The sequence below is a fragment of the Crocuta crocuta genome, unplaced genomic scaffold (genome assembly GCF_008692635.1).
Source record: "Crocuta crocuta isolate KB4526 unplaced genomic scaffold, BGI_CrCroc_1.0 scaffold139, whole genome shotgun sequence".
Taxonomy (NCBI): Eukaryota; Metazoa; Chordata; class Mammalia; order Carnivora; family Hyaenidae; genus Crocuta; species Crocuta crocuta.
This window is the reverse complement of record NW_027533258.1, coordinates 4,608,937-4,622,022: the sequence shown is the minus strand read 5'-3', so window position 1 is coordinate 4,622,022 and position 13,086 is coordinate 4,608,937. Positions and strand designations below refer to the sequence as shown.

At 54.5% G+C, this 13,086-nt stretch overlaps 1 protein-coding gene across 1 annotated transcript in view; it reads left to right on the top strand.

The window, feature by feature from the left end:
- Positions 1 to 10,396, top strand: part of COX10 (cytochrome c oxidase assembly factor heme A:farnesyltransferase COX10) — a 127,078-nt gene extending 116,682 nt beyond the window's left edge. The window contains exon 7 of the mRNA XM_077746646.1: positions 9,748 to 10,396. Within this exon, the coding sequence (XP_077602772.1) occupies positions 9,748 to 10,154 (407 nt within the window). The 3' untranslated portion in view covers positions 10,155 to 10,396. The remainder of the gene's footprint in view (positions 1 to 9,747) is intronic.
- Positions 10,397 to 13,086: the final 2,690 nt, after the last annotated feature.

Below are 13,086 nucleotides of genomic sequence, written 5' to 3'. Positions count from 1 at the left end.
TAACCTGCTTCGCTCCTCCAGCAAGGACCGAAACCCTGAAACAGACATCAGGCCGTCCCGTGGGATATTCTGATCTTTTTTTCCTTCCCCACAACCACTTTGTTGTTTGTGTTCTTTTTTTTTTTTTCTAATATTTTTATTTATTTCTAGGAGAGAGAGAGAGACAGTGTGAGCAGGGGAGGGTCAGAGAGAGAGGGAGACACAGACTCTGAAATAGGCTCCAGGCTCTGAGCTGGCAGTCAGCACAGAGCCCGATGCAGGGCTCGAACCCACAAACCGCGAGATCATGACCTAAGTGAAAGTCGGACGCTTAACCGACTAAGCCACCCAGGCGCCCCATGTTGTTGCTATTTTTATCTGACAGAGAAAACGGGGTTTTTCTCGTTGCTTTGGATGCCCCGGTGGTGTGGGCGCCAAGCATGTGGGGCTGCTCTGGCCCTTGGCGAGACGGGCACCTGGCCAGAGAGGGGAGACGGGGGGCGAGGAGGGCAGGGGAATTAAACAGATCGGTGTGTGGAAAGTGGGAAGTGTTAGTGCCTGGTGTTTGCTGTTTCGTGGCTGAGGGATTTCCGGCTGTAAACAGCTCCGGAAGCCGTGTTGATCTCCACAAAGGTCCTCGTCGCAACGGGGCTTTACCTGTGTGTCCCTGTCCCTCTGAGATTCGGGGTTAGGCCTTTCCTCCCCACCTGCCCATTACTCTGCCTTTTTTTTTCATTCATTCACTCCTTTACTTACTAGCTTCACCGCTACCAGCAGAACACATTAAAAATTCTTAGGAGCAGAAATTCAGGAAGGCCAAACGAGAGGGCCACTTTCTGGCCCGGGTGGGGCAGGCCAGCAGTGAGAGAAGTGACCTGCGGGAGACCCCAGGGAAGGGGTGCGCCTGGGGGGCGGGGACTGCAGATAAGTGCAGGCAGCAGACGGCCCCCCCCAGCGGGCCTGGAGCCACACGCATTAGGCCTCTCCACGGTGTTTACCTCCAGGGATGACTTAGTTTATCTCCCGGGTTCTCGAAAGGACCTTCCCCTCCTCCTTGCCAAAGCCACCTCTCCCTCCCCACCTCCCCCATTTCTTAGCAAGGCTCAGATTCTGTTCTAACGGTTTCCCCAGATTTGACTAAATCCCAGCTCTTCGGAGTTTGTGGAATGGGCCAGGGTGATGGCTTGTAGGCTCATAGAGTTGATGCGTAAATTGCCTTTGGTTTGTGATTCCAGTGTTGTTGTGGGGTAAACACTAAATGTGTCAGCCTACGTGATGTGAGCCAACCACCGGGACTCAGCAGCGGTCTCTTATCAGGAGGTGACATTTGGCAGATGGATGGTTTTAGTAACAAAAAAAGAGACTGGTAAACTACAAAATGTTAAATACTGTTTCACTTTATTTACCTCCTTTGTTGGAGGATGAGACAACAGACTAGAAAAGGAGGGAATTTATTCACTGACTCATTCAACAAATATTTATTGAGGGCGTACTAACTACCTGGCACTGTTGAACCCAAGCACTTCAAGAGATTTTCCCTTTAACATACTGGGTTGAAATCATACTTGAAAATGAGTGTCTGTGTTCATTTGGTGTGAGATTCTTCCTTTCCTTAATTTCCTCAGAGGTCGCATTAGCAAATGATATATTTTTTAAGTTTACTTATTTATTTTGAGAGAGAGAACGGGGCGTGGGGGGGGAGGGAGAATCCCAGGCAGGCTCCCCACTGTCAGCACAGAGCCAGATGTGGGGCTTGAACTCACAAACTGGAAGATCATGACCTGAGCCAAAGTCAGGAGTCAGATGCTCAACTGACTGAGCCACCCAGGTGCTCCAAGACAAATGATATTTCTAATTTTTTTTTGTTGTTTGTTTATTTTTGAGGAGAGAGAGACAGACAGAGCATGAGTGGGGGAGGGGCGGAAAGAGAGAGGGAGACACAGAACCTGAAGCAGCTCCAGGCTTTGAGCTCTCAGCACAGAGCCCATGCAGGGCTCGAACTCACGGACTGCAAGATCGTGACCTGAGCTGAATTCAGACACTCGACTGACTGAACCACCCAGGCGCCCCGACAAATGATATTTTTAAAGACAGGTTGAACAAGGAACATCTTCATGGGAATATTAGCAAACCAAACAGTCTCAGAGCCCTATTCTCTTCAAAGACAAAAACACAAAAGGCTGAGGAAGAATGTACTAGAGATATGTGGCTGGACCCCAGATGGACAGTATACCTGGAGGCCAGCCAGTTGGTACAGCCGAGGAAGTCGAGTCTCAAAGTCAGTTGTGCTGGGCTGACCAGGTGATCACGGTCACAGCTCTTAGGGGGCAGGGCCGGAGCCTTCCTGAGAGGGGCGGTACAAAATGGCTTTGGAAAGGTGGCCTCTGGCACCGGGTGCACGTTTGATCAGTAGTGTTCAGTGTACAAGCCAGTGTTCAGATAATAAAGACGGAAATATCCTCAGAGGGGAGTTAGGGGAATAGGAACATTTGAATTTCTTAGAGAACCTGCAGAATCCCGCAACCTCCCTGCAAGAAATGACAAGAACATTTGGAGAAGAGAGCACATTTTTTTCAGAGTCCGAGCTTTGAGTCCTTTACAGCCCGGCTCCCTTCGCCTGAAGCCTCGGGGTGACTGTGTGGGCGCGGGCGGCGTGTGCAATATGTGGGGAGGGGAGGGAGCGTGTCCCTGTCCTGGTGCCTCTTATCATTCCTGAGTCCCTTCCAAAGAAGTCTTCAAGGGCACGCTGACATTGCCCGGTCTGGTCTGTTTTCAGAGGACTCAAGCCTCCCTTTTGTCGGCTGGCTGTTGATAAACTAGCCCCGCACCCTCTTCCCTTTATCTTGCCGCGCCCCCCGAGTCCATTACCCTGTGGAAGCCGACCCGATTCACAAGCCCCTTTGTGTCCACCCTCAAAAGAAAGGCTTCAGAAGCTGTGACCGTGAAGCTTTGGGTCTGGCTCTGCTCCCCCAGCTCGGCCCGTGTACATAACCATGTAGCCCTGAAAGCACAAATACGACCGGTGGTGAGACGGACCCGCTAGCAAGGGCCACGGTTAGAGGGAGCCTATTGTGCTGAGGAAGGAAGGCCTCCCAGTGCTGGGTTTGCCGGAGCGGCTTCTTTGTCTTTTTCAAGGCCATGGCTGGGCAGTGAATGACAATGAATGGATCTGGGTGGAGGTGAGAAGGGGTTGCATGTGAGCCCACTGGGCGGTCAAGAGAGAAAGAACGCTGAAACCATTGACTGAGCTCCATCCCGAAAGGAAGTTTGTTGCAGAAGAGCACGTATAGGGACTCAGAGCTCCAACTTCAAGATGTTTGTCTCCAACTTCTTGGGAAACCGTTCGGCCGCGATTGCCTTGGCTTTTTTGGCCAAAAAATGATGAGACGCGTGCTGGGGACAAGACTGTTTCTCAAGCCCGAGCAGAGGGGAGGGACAGTGAGTGAGGTCCCCGACCCCAGTTGGTGTGCTGTAAAAATGATTGGCAGATGGTTCGAGAGGGTTTTAAATGCACATGCAGTAAAACCTCAGATCACCAGTAACTTGTTATGCAAGCATTCCGCAAGACGAGCAAACGTTTTTGTTTTTTAATTTTTTTTTTACTGTTTATTCATTTTTGAGACAGAGACAGAGCATGAGCGGGGGAGGGGCAGAGAGAGGGAGACACAGAATCCGAAACAGGCTCCAGGCTCTGACATGTCAGCACAGAGCCTGACGCGGGACTCAAACCCACGGACTGTGAGATCATGACCTGAGCCGAAGTCGGACGCTTAACCGACTGACCCACCCAGGCACCCCAACCAGCAAACATTTCTAATGAATTTTAACTTGATAAGAGAGTGATGCCTTGCAGTGCGAGTAGTTTGTGATTTGGAATGTCACGTGATCATAACTGAGCCAATGGTTCTTGAAATTCGCTTTGATGTACAAGTGCTTTGGATGACAGGCATGTTTCTGGAACGATTTAGGCTTGCAGACCAAGGTTTTCCTGTATTTGCAAAGCACCACTAGGAAGTCGTTGCTTACCCTTGCCCCCCTAACATTAATATATTAATATGCTCCCCCTCCCCCCCAGTCAGAGTAGGGCACATACACAGCCTGGTCGATTTTCTGTATACGGAGTAAACTAAATAATGCCCTGGATACCTGGATATTCTCTGCAGTTGCCTGTGAGCTAGGGTGGTGGCGTCGTGATCCCAGGAAGTTGCTGCCCTCCAGAGAACCAAACCCACCAATACGGCAGCTGTGTCCTACATTTTCTGTATTTTATGTATTCATAGACCCAACAATTTGCTTCAGCGACAGGAAGCAGACATGTCTTCCAGATAGAATCTATACAAAGACTCTACAGAGCTGGGCAGGAAACTGAGAAAACACACCTAAAAGAAGCAGAAGAGGCATGGTTTGTGTGAGTGGATTGAGACTCAGAGACCGTCTTCTGATCCCAGTTTGCACCTCACTTCTTCCGGGAAGCCTTCTATGATCTCTCCGAGGCTGACCTGGGCCGCCCTCCTGTGCATCGCCCATGAGCGCTCCACCGAAGGTGCCGTTCAAAGGCAGTACTCCCGCTTCGTGTCACCCTCTCCCCAGCCAGACTCCAGAAGAGGGGCCTCGAGAACAGACCACGCCTGTCACACAGTGGGCCCACTGCAAATATCCGGTGTCCCAGCAGACAGGCCCGGTGAAAACAGACCGCCCTGGGGGTGGGTGACGCGGAGCTGAGGCCTCTGAGTCAGTAAGCGGCATGCTCTGTGTTTAGCCCACGAGGAAGGTGGGCTCCACCGCAGCCCCAGAGCTAATCCAAGCTCTCCTGCTCCGGGTCACCTTATCTTGATGAAGAGAGCAATTTGTTTTACATCTTTCCTGCGAGCAGAGGCAGTTGCACACAGCCCAGCCCGTAGAGCCGTGTGGGGGTGGTGGTTTTCTGATTAGGATCCATTAAGGCTAAGCTGTGATTTCTAAAGCTCTTTCATTTGTGACATGAGCCAAACCCACACCCAATTTCCTCTCGCATAGAAAAGCAGCATGCTACTCTTATGAAAATGATTTTTTTAATTATGTTATTTTAAGCAGAAGCATAACCGAAAATGCATATTGAGCAAAACAGAAGACTCCAGTTGGCACACAAAAAAGAGAGGGTTTTTGAGAGAGGCGAGCAAGAGCCCACACTGGGGCCCTGATCGTCTTAACCCTTTCCAGTCGGGTTTCCCCGGCTGCATGGACTCTTCCTCAGCCCTTTCAACCGCCGAACAGCTAGGGCGCTCCGGCCTCCCCGAGTCCCTCCCCCCGTTCTCTGTCATCACCAAAGTCCCTTCTCCCGCCAGGACATGTCCCAGCCTTGCCTGCCTTCCCCTGTGCCCCGGCTGTCCTCACTGCGGCCCGGAATCTGCTCAGACCCTTTGGGGCTGAGCCCCGTCCTGAGCTGAGCCGGGGTGGGCTGGGGATGGTCAGGACCTCAGAGGGCCCCCAAGTCCCTGAGGACCCACCAGGGCCTCCTCTTTACTGGTCCCTTTAAGATCCTCTTTTCCACCAGCGCACAGAGGAGGCGTCCAGCCTTCCCTTCTGTCCTTTCCAGTTCCCCAGGGGTACTCCCTGTCAAGACAACTATTGTCTGTTTGTCTCTAGTGGAAACAAACTATTTTTTAAGGTCCTAGGACCCCTAATAAGCCAGCAGATGCACTTTTTTCCTTGCAGCAAGCCTGCTGCCTACCCAGCACGCGGCAGCCGCCTCCTCGCAATCCCTGTGGATCTTTGGATGGCAATAGCTTTCGAAAAGAAGGTGCTGGTCGGGGCGCCTGGGCAGCTCAGTTGGTTAAGTGTCCGACTCTTGGTTTAGGCTTAGGTCATGATCTCACAGTTCACGGGTTCAAGCCCTGTGTCCAGCTTTGTGCTGGCAGCTCAGAGCCTGCTTGGGATTCTCTGTCTCCCTCTCTCTCACTGCCCCTCCACCTCCCAAGTAAATAAATTAAAACTTTAGATAGATAGATAGATAGATAGATAGATAGATAGATAGATAGATAGATAAAAGAAGGTGCCGGTACCCTGTGGCCGTCGTATTGAAGATCCCTGGGTGGGCACGTTAATGAATCTTATCTGTAAGAGGAGAGTAATGGCACTCGTGAGAAGGTTGTCGTGAGCATGAGAGACTATATATATAATTCGTCCCCCGCCCCTCCATGCCTGGCATGTGATAGCCACAAAGCGTTTAACTGGAATGTCTTGGGGGCACCTCAAACTTCAGAGGGCCCAAAGCAGAGCTCTGCGTGCATCCACCATGAGCACACTCACCTGTGCGTGTCCCCAGGGTCCCCACCTGGGTCCAAGGATCGGTGTCTGCCGCCCCCACCCCTCCCGTGACACCTGACCTGGTCTACAGGTGCCCACGCGGCCCCACCCCACACTGTCCCTCACTGCGGCCTCCACGCCGTCCCGGGTCCTAGAAGCCTACCCAAGGCGACCCTTCGCGGGACCTGATGCGGTGCGCCTCCCACTCAGGCCGTGCTGTGCCTGTCGCCTTTGGGGAGGCCGTCCCTGAGCCATCTGTGTCCAGTCGCCCCCATCACGTCCCCCTGTCCCGACTGCGAATAGCACTCATCACTGTCACATGGGTTATGCCTGCCCCTCCCTCCATACTTGGAGCAGGGCTCCGTCTCGCATCTGGAATGGCGCCTGGCCTGCGGTAGACCCGCCACCTAGTCGCCGAGTGAGTGGCTTCCGCACGTAGTGGCTGCTTCCATTATTAGCGTGAGAATCGGAGCGTGTTTACGTGAGCTGAAATGTCTGTATGGTGTTGTTTGTAGACAGGGTTGAAGTGGATTTGAGGGATTTGGCTGCTGAAATAGGGGCTCTCCCATCAGGTGTCTCTCACTTTGCTGTATTTGAAGGCTGAAAGGGACCTGACCGACTCATGGAACCCACACAGAACCTACTGGATCCAAAAGCCGGTCCCCTTCCTCTCCCGTCTGCACCCATGCAAGCTCTTCTTGATACGGTGCAACTGCCTGACACACTGAATTTGGAAATGGGCTAGTTTCTGCCCAGAACAATAGGAGTAAAACAAAAAACCACCATTCTATCTTTTAGGGGACGGGAAAGCCCACCCCCTGGGTCCCTCGGCAGCCCACGCCGTTGCGGAATACAGATAAGAGATTAAAATAAGGCTTCGTTCCTTCTGATCCGCCTCCGCATGTGCACACCAGGGCCCCTTCAGGACCCCCGAGCCCCAGCCTGGTTTTCTGAACGACTCAGAATTATCTGAACTGCCTTCTCTCCCACCGAGTTGTGTGTTACTACAGTGCCCACCCCCTCCTCTGACCATTCCCACAGGCAGGGTGGCTTAAAAGAGCCTTGTTACCTGAAACACGACTGGTGACAGATTCTCACCCTCTCTGTGCGGGACGGTGCTGGCCAGGGCAGGTGACACAGTGGGTGAGGGAGCCCCCAGCCCGCCGGCAGGAGACCCCCCCAGGGGACACTTCAGGATCAGGAGCAAGGTACCGAGTCTGGTTTACCCTGTGGGCTCACAAATCAGTGCGGGAACACACCAATCCCGGGTGGCTTTTAGTAAAGCCTTTCTTTGTGTGGCTTCACACTGATGCCTCTGAGGACCCTCCACTGCAGCAACATTGAGCGCTTTCTGTATTCTGCCCAGAGACGCAAAGGAGAAGGCCAGTGGCCATTCCCTTAAAGAATTTTGCGTTCAAGCAGGAAACACAGAAACAGTGAATGACTGGACGCCAGGGCTGACCCAGGGGGAGATGCAGGTGTGAGTAGCTCCCAGAGGCGTATCCTCGCTCAAGGCCCCTCTTTGCAACTGCCTGGTCGCCAGCTGGATGTCCCAGAGGCGTATCAGGATGAACACCCCCAAGGTCACGCTCCCACGTTGTTCTCCACGTCTTCCTCGTCTTCATCTCATAGGATGGCCGGCGTCTCCTTGGGCCCCTAAACCGAGGGGGTGCCCGCTCCTTCCCCTCCTTACTTCACTCTGCACGCGCGCCCTGTCCCTTGGCCTCCCAAAGCCCCCCCCACAAGTCCCTCTTGCCCCCCACTGTCATCACCTTGATCCCAACACCTGTCACCTCTCATTTCCTCGCCTGATGGAACTTTCCATATCTGCTCTGGGCTCCGCCAGTGTCTTCTTCCTCAAATTGGCCAAGTGACATCAATGCCCTTTCGTCACACACACACACACACGCTTAAACATGTTCCCGCGCCTCCGTGGCCTTCTGTTACTTTGGGGATCAAGCCAGTACTTTACTTGCAAGGCACAGCCCGCTAAGTTGGGGGTGGTGCCCTCTGCCTGTGCCTCCAGCCACACTAAGCTCCCCCTTTCTAGTTTTGATTTTTTAAAATCATCATACAGTCCAGCTGACTGTTTTCCTTTCGAGAGACAGCCCTGTGAACCTAACACACATTCTCATCTCCTTTTAATACCTCGTCTACACCACGCACCTTCCGCTCCTATGTGACCACTTCTCCCTCCGCCAGCCCTCACGGGACTAGGTCACCTGTCCCGCGGAGCTCAGCGGGGACATCCCTTCCTTCCTCTGAGAGGCCTTATCTGCCTGCCTCCACTAGGTCTTGTTCTGTGTCCTCATTTCATGGACTTTGCACACCACTTGAGCGGCGACCAAAACTCAGAAGCATGGCTCTTGATGAATCCCACGACTGCAAACACATTCTGGAGGGTTGGGTGTGTGCTTCCCATCCTGTCCCCAGTGTCAGGCACGGCGCTGGCCACTTAGTACGTGCTCGGTGAGCACTGTCTGCGGGAGGAAGCAAGCAGAGTCCTCTCCTGAGCAGGAGTGGGCCACCTGGCTGGAGGGAGGCCCTCTTCACATCACCCGAGCTTGTTCCAATCCCTGCCCTCACCTCCTTTTGCAGAATTTAACATCATCAGATCTGTGAGGGGGCAGGTTCCCTTACTGAGCATGAACCCCACCTAACATCCTAGTCACGGTTAAATGAGGTAAACTGCGGGAAAGTCTCTGTCACCTGATAGGTGCACTTGGCGGCCTTCACCCCACCCCTGTGGGGGAAGGGCGGCCCTGTTCCAGACAGACAGGGGCTCAGTGGTGCTCGAGATACTGATATGTCCTCGTTGAAAAAACCACAGAGCCACACACAAGCTCTTGTTCTGCCCAGGGGACCGTGTGCCGTTATGCCACGCCGTTCATTTGACACGTGCCGTCTTAGTGCCTCCTGCATGCAACACGGCGCCTGCCCCGTGGAATGTGCCAGACACCTGCCCTGGGAGCCCCGGCCGTGCACTGTGACGCAGTCCGGACACGGACAAAAGCCAGATGCTCACCGAGGGCCTGGGGCTAGTTCAGTACTGCCGCCGCGGGCAGGGAGCCGCCAGCCGCCTGGGGTGGGGAGGGGGGCCCTTGTGGGGGAGTCCCCCTCTGCCCCGCCCAAGCCTCCTGCGCAGAGGCCCCGCCCGGGTAGGGGCCTCTGCCTGTCGCGATGCTGGGACACACGGTCGGCGCTGGGTGGACGGGAGCCACGGATGCTCAGTGCCCCGCGGTGGGGGTGGGAGGGGTCTAGGAGAGTGCGCGGTTACCCCCTCCCCCAGGCTCGCCCCCCGATGCCAGGCCACCCTGGACTAGCGGAGGTGAGAACCGGACGGGCAGAGACTCTGGGACCCGGGTGACATCCGGAGGGGCCACCCCAGGGCCAGCCGGGCTTGCGGGCGACAGGAAGCGACGCCTTTGTAAACCTCTGGTGACAGCGTGTCTTTGCCTCCCCTCTCCCCTCAACCGCACACAGGAGCGTTTCTCCTGGGAGGAATCCTCTACTCGTGGCAGTTCCCCCACTTCAACGCCCTGAGCTGGGGCCTCCGTGAAGACTACTCGCGCGGCGGCTACTGCATGATGTCGGTCACCCACCCGGCCCTGTGCAGGCGCGTCGCCCTGCGCCACTGCCTGGCCTTGATCGGACTGTCCGCGGCCGCCCCCGTCCTGGATGTCACCACGTGGACCTTCCCCGCCATCTCCCTCCCCATCAACCTGTACATTTCCTACCTCGGCTTCCGGTTCTACGCGGACGCGGACCGGAAGAGCTCCCGGAAGCTGTTCTTCTGCAGCCTCTGGCACCTGCCCCTGCTGCTGCTGCTCATGCTCACCTGCAAGCGGCCGCCAGGGGGCGCCGGCGCCAGGGGGGAGCCTCGGGGCTGACGCGCGTGCGCCTGGGGGAAACAACGTACGGGGAGACGGTTTTTTTTTTGTCCTTTTTGGTGAGCCCAGAATGTTTCGGCAATTCTAGAGCCGGGAGAAGGGAAATCGCGGGGTTAGTACGAGATTGTGAAATGATTTGGTGCTCCGTGATCGTCAACGGTTTTCCTTTTTTTAATGGTAACATCCAGAATCCTCCCCAAACATGATACAGGTTGGCTCAGGTGATTAATAATACAAAGAGAGTATTTNGTACAAGGCCACGTCTTCCTTTTCTGGCCACACGCGCACACGCACGCGCGCACACGCACGCACACACACGCACACACTCCCAGCCCGCAAGTCGGAATGCGCACTGGTGACCAGATGCGTTGATCACGGGTACCCTGTCTGGAGCTCCTATGTCCTCAGGTCCCCGGAGGGCCACGTCCCGTCGGAGGAAATGCACACTGCCAGCCCTCCCCGTGTAAGAGCCAGGGCCCCGATCCCGCTTTCTCACATACATTCTCAACCGCATACTCCCCCAAACAATAACAGAACACGAAGGATGTGCTGTTGGCCCATCTCGAAGGGAGAATTCCACACCGTTGCCTAGGGGACCCCAGACGGGACTGCCCGCCCCTGGCCCACCCCCGTGACATATCAGCATTTCAAAAACTCCCAGGAATCAAAGGCATCTTTATAGTTCACTTGAAAATACAGGAGGTGTCTGAAGTGTCTTCTTTCTGGAAGGGTGACGCTAGACTTCATACCAGCCGTCTGCTGGGCTCGGACCCTTTCCTGTCTCCCTTTGGCCGCCAGTTTGCTGCATGGCTTCTCAAGGCCGACCAAGAAGGGAAAACAGAAAAAAGGTGAGCTGTCTTGCCAGCCACAGAGCTCACATTCTCATCCCTTCGGTGGAAAACACCATTCTCTCCCGGTATCTTCTGAACCCAGAAATCTGCGTCTGGACATCCAGTGGCTTTGAGAGCCAGAGGCTTGGGTCGGACTCTTGGTGGGGATGCATCCGGTCCCGGGAGTTGGGCGAGCTTACCTGTAGCCAGGCCCCTGTGGGCCCTTCCGTCCATCCATCCGTCCGTCCCTTGCGTATGCTCCTTACCTGCTGTCGAACCCCACTTGCCTGAAGATCTCGATGTTCGATGGCGTGTTTTCCTTGCTCGGGCTGCGGGGGCACCACTGCTCTGTAGGGATTCATTTCAGGGAGTAGTTAAGGCAGCGTTTAAACAGTCACTGCCGCATGCCCGGTCTCAAAACTCTGAAGCGATTGCAGAGAACAAGTGCCCCCTGTTTCTAGTTATCTGCGGTGTTACCTCCTGGCTGCATCCAGGTCCTGTATTGCGGGGCACAGGGCGTAGGAATGTGTGCAGAGAACACCCACGCCCTGTTGCGGCCCCCGGGTTTGCAAAATGCCTCCATTCTCTCTTCCTGCTGCAATAAACCAGTACATAAAAGGAGAAGTATGTGTGATGTAATGTATTTCATCACCTTGTACCGAGTTTACACAGGACGTGGCAGGACCTCACTTTTATGAGCTAGCGGAGGGTTAGAAGGCAGTTGGTATTTCTGTTGCAAGATGGTGAAAGTGAGCGCGTTGGGTTTTTTATACCTGTACGCCCAAAAGAATAAGGAGCATAATTATTATTAATAAAAGAAGAAGATCTATGACCCGCCCTCCCGGACCTGTCGCTCTCCTTGGAAAATTCCAGTGGCGGGCACACCATGTCTCTGTGCAGCAGATGAAGTCCCAGCTTCTCAACACTAAGACCCAGCTTTCTCTCCAGGGATCTTCAATGTAAGAACTTCCCCTCCCCGCCCCCCCAGCGCCCTGAGGGCACCCTGTTCTCAGGTGGCCACTCCACCTCCCCAAAGCCCGGTGGCATACGTCCTGGTGTGGAACGTGGACTTCAGGCTCCCGTGACCACCCCTCTCCCCAGGCCCCAGGATGCTGCCCAGGGCGCCTCGTTTCTTCACACCTGCCATGGCCTCTGACCTTGACCACCTTCCCTAAGGAATGCCCATAGCACTCCCCAGGTGGGTGAAGCATGTTCTTGAACAGGGAATCCTCAGGAAGTCCTGTCTACGTGAGAGCTCACTTGGGCCATCACCAGACACAAGCGCGCAGTATGGCCTCATGGGACTCAAAGTTAAGTAAAAATTAAAAACCCCGGGTTTGCTTCCACTGGTGATTCCCTAACCCACTAAGCAGGCGCAGGTCCTTTCTCGAAGGGAACGCCTCCCGCCCAGTGCATGGAAGTAGTGACCTCCTGGACACAGCCTGGGACATGCTCTCTGGACTAATCAGTTTTTACTCAAGGCCCTTCAGGCCGCACGTCTGTCAAGTACAAGGGTAGATCTGGGGCCCACACGTGCAGGAGGAAAGGCTTGAGATACGAAACGGGATTTCACAGGGAGGCCGGTTATTCTAGAGCACAGCTTCCGAATGAAAAGGAAAATGGACACATCCGGCCCCTTAATTAGCTTTTGTAAAAGCATGTGCTCAGCACAGTGTTCCTTCTGACCCTGGGGAGAGACTGCACCGACTTCTTTTACTTCAAGAAAGCCACTGTGTCCATCATAAGGGTAAAACCACATTTCACCAAAGGCTGTAAGGGGAATGGCTCTGCTTGCTCCTGGGATCAGCTTTTCTTCTCAGACCTAACGTGGGCCCCATCTGGCCCAGGAGGGAGACCTTGAAGTGCATGTGCCTGGAGTGTCCCACTCCCCACGTGCCCAAAGAGAAAGGGGAGACTCCTGGGAGCCACGCTTTGCTCTGAGTACGTACAGGACTGGATGTCCCTCTGAGTTCACCCTTGTGACCCCCTCCACTGTCGTGCCCACCTCCTGTCTGCTAAGAAAATAGCTGGGACTTGGCACTTTTCTGCCCTAAGTTGGAGGCAGGAGAGGGGCAGAGAGCAAAGCTCTTTCTCCTTGCTGA